Source organism: Chrysochloris asiatica, unplaced genomic scaffold (assembly GCF_000296735.1).
Source record: "Chrysochloris asiatica unplaced genomic scaffold, ChrAsi1.0 scaffold00104, whole genome shotgun sequence".
Taxonomy (NCBI): Eukaryota; Metazoa; Chordata; class Mammalia; order Afrosoricida; family Chrysochloridae; genus Chrysochloris; species Chrysochloris asiatica.
In genome coordinates, this window is record NW_006408622.1 from 7,046,314 (window position 1) to 7,048,831 (window position 2,518).

General features: G+C 38.6%; 1 protein-coding gene across 1 annotated transcript in view; it reads right to left on the reverse strand.

Moving 5' to 3' along the window:
* Positions 1 to 1,662: 1,662 nt before the first annotated feature.
* The window catches only part of RHPN2 (rhophilin, Rho GTPase binding protein 2), an 83,694-nt gene continuing 82,838 nt past the window's right edge, over positions 1,663 to 2,518 (reverse strand). Inside the window, exon 15 of the mRNA XM_006867310.1 lies at positions 1,663 to 1,923. Within this exon, the coding sequence (XP_006867372.1) occupies positions 1,663 to 1,923 (261 nt within the window). The remainder of the gene's footprint in view (positions 1,924 to 2,518) is intronic.

Below are 2,518 nucleotides of genomic sequence, written 5' to 3' on the forward strand. Positions count from 1 at the left end.
CCATGAAGAATGAAGTCCTTGACAACTTCAATCTTTTCTCCAGTGATAAGAATGTTTATTGATCCAGTGGTGAGGATTTTTATTTTCTTGACATTGAGATGTAATCCATATCGAAGACTGTGCTCTTTGATCTTCATAAGTAAATGTTTCAAGTCCTCTTCACTTTCAGCAATCAAGGTTGTTTCATCTGCATATTGAAGGTTGTTGAGTCTTCCTCCAATCCTGATGCCACGTTTTTCTTCGTAGAACCCAGCTTCTCGTATTATTTGCTCAGCATACAGGTTGAATAAGTATGGTGAGTATATGAGTACTATACTACTTTAAAAAAATCATCTCTATGATACCAATTGTCAACAATTGCTTTTAAAACAAAGATGAGAGTGTAAGAGGCCTGGGAAACTAGATTCCTGGTAACAAAACAATCAGAAAGGAAATAACAGAGAAAGTTTGTGAGTTGTGAAGACTGTTACCAACTCCACAGAACAATCTGAGTAGAGATTGTCAAATGGGAATCTGTTGTGTAACCTTTCACTGAAAACAAGTCAGATCTTATTAAGAAGCAAAAGCATACGTTTCGTGTAAACGAATGTCTTTATTTAAATATACAAATGTGTCCCTAGGAGCAGTGAGCATACTTTCCTTAAGGTGGCCGCTTCCCTTTTGATATTGCACAATAGAAAACATTACCTTCTTGTTAATTCTCAAAACTTAGATTTCGATGCTCTATTTTTTAGCTCTACACCAGGATACCTGTATTAAGTCAACAGTGAGTCTCTAGAGAATCACGGTATCATCCAACTTACAGCAAGAGAAATCGATCAACAGAATGTCATTTTTAAAAAGTCAAAATCGATCTTTAAACCTAAATCATGTACATTCCTACCTTAAAAAAAAAAAGAAAAAGTGAAGCTAGTTTTAACCCAAAACTCTTTAAAAATATACAACTATGTATTTTTTACTTGACACAAAATGAAATGTTTTGAGTATCAAACAGTATAGTATCTACCTTGTAGATAGTATCTTCATCTAACACTGCCACTGTGTTAGCAATTTGTTAAGGACATAAACTTACAATAAAAGCTGCTCCTAAATTGTTTTCACTTGGAAAGTCATGACAAATTTGGCACTGGGCTTTATCTGGAAGTAGCTTTCGAATGATTTGGAAGTGTAACAGTAAAACCCTGTCATTTTAGATTAAGGAGGAAGATTTAGGAAGCAGCTCTTTGGAACAAGTTTTAGTAACATGAATTTAAGACTATCACTGTGTTGTAGTCCCTGACTTGTCTTAAATTCTGGGGGTCCTCAGATTCTCCAGGTTAAAGAAAGATCTCTTATTACTCAAGTCTGGCCAGTTACCAACAGGACCAAAGTAAGGAATCTAAATTTAACTCTGAAAGTCATCCTTATAATCATTAGTCATTATTTTCAGTACTATTCTATTTACAATACTTCATATAATAAATAACTTGTAGCAACACAGTAGCACTCCAATCAGCTGGTCATCTGTAAATTTCTAGAGGTTTCTTTTGTTAATTTCATTCATTAAAGAAAAGACCAACAGCAAGTTGAGCCTAAGAAAACAAGGTTTGAGATAGGTGGGTTTCCATTACGGCACAAACAGGAAGGCCTCGTCAGCGCGCAGACACGTTTTGCTTCCTCCCGTCAGTACAAAGAACTGTCTGTATTGAGAAGGCTGAAGGGAGACGGGAGCTTCTTTTTGAGGTTCGGCCTCCCGACCCCCACCGACGGAAGACACATGGTGCTGGCAGACTTCTGCCTGTTCTTGTTGGTGCCCCAACTCAAGAAGGAGAGCTTTTTCGTGATCTTCTTGGCTTTATCAGTTTTGTCATCGTCCTCTATGGCTAAGCAGATCATGGAGTAAGTCTTCTGCATACCCACCGAGTATGTAGCACACTTACTATGCTGCACATAAAAAGGGGAAAGAAAACTATTAGAATTCCTCCAAGATGGTTTCAAAGCGTCAGACACACGTTTCGTACATACAGCCCCCTCCTTTGAAACCAAGTTATCATTTGGAACTTGGGTGGCTAACACTTACATAGAACTCGACTCCTTAAAACAATGACAATTTTTGAGGAATCTACTTAGAAGTAGTGGCTGGTGTGGCACTTTACGATAAGCACTGGACTGTGAAACACAAGGTCAGCAGTTCAAGTCCCACCAGCTGCTCTGAGGAAGATTTTTCTGTTCCCGTAAAGATCTATAGCCTCAGAAACACTACACTGGGTCACTATGAGTCAGAACCAACTCAATGGCACGAACAACTACTAAGTGCCATCAAGTCAGGTCAGTTCCAAGTCATAGCGACCTTGTATAGGGTTTCCATGGAATTGCTAGTGGGTTTGAACTGCCCACCTTGTGGTCAGCAGTCCAGTGCTACTCTACAATGCCACACCACAACTCCATATGTATATTTAGTAGTTAGGTTTCATCCTACAATAGCACACCAAGACTCCATATTTAGGATTGTTGTTAAGTGCTGTCGAGTCGGTTCTGA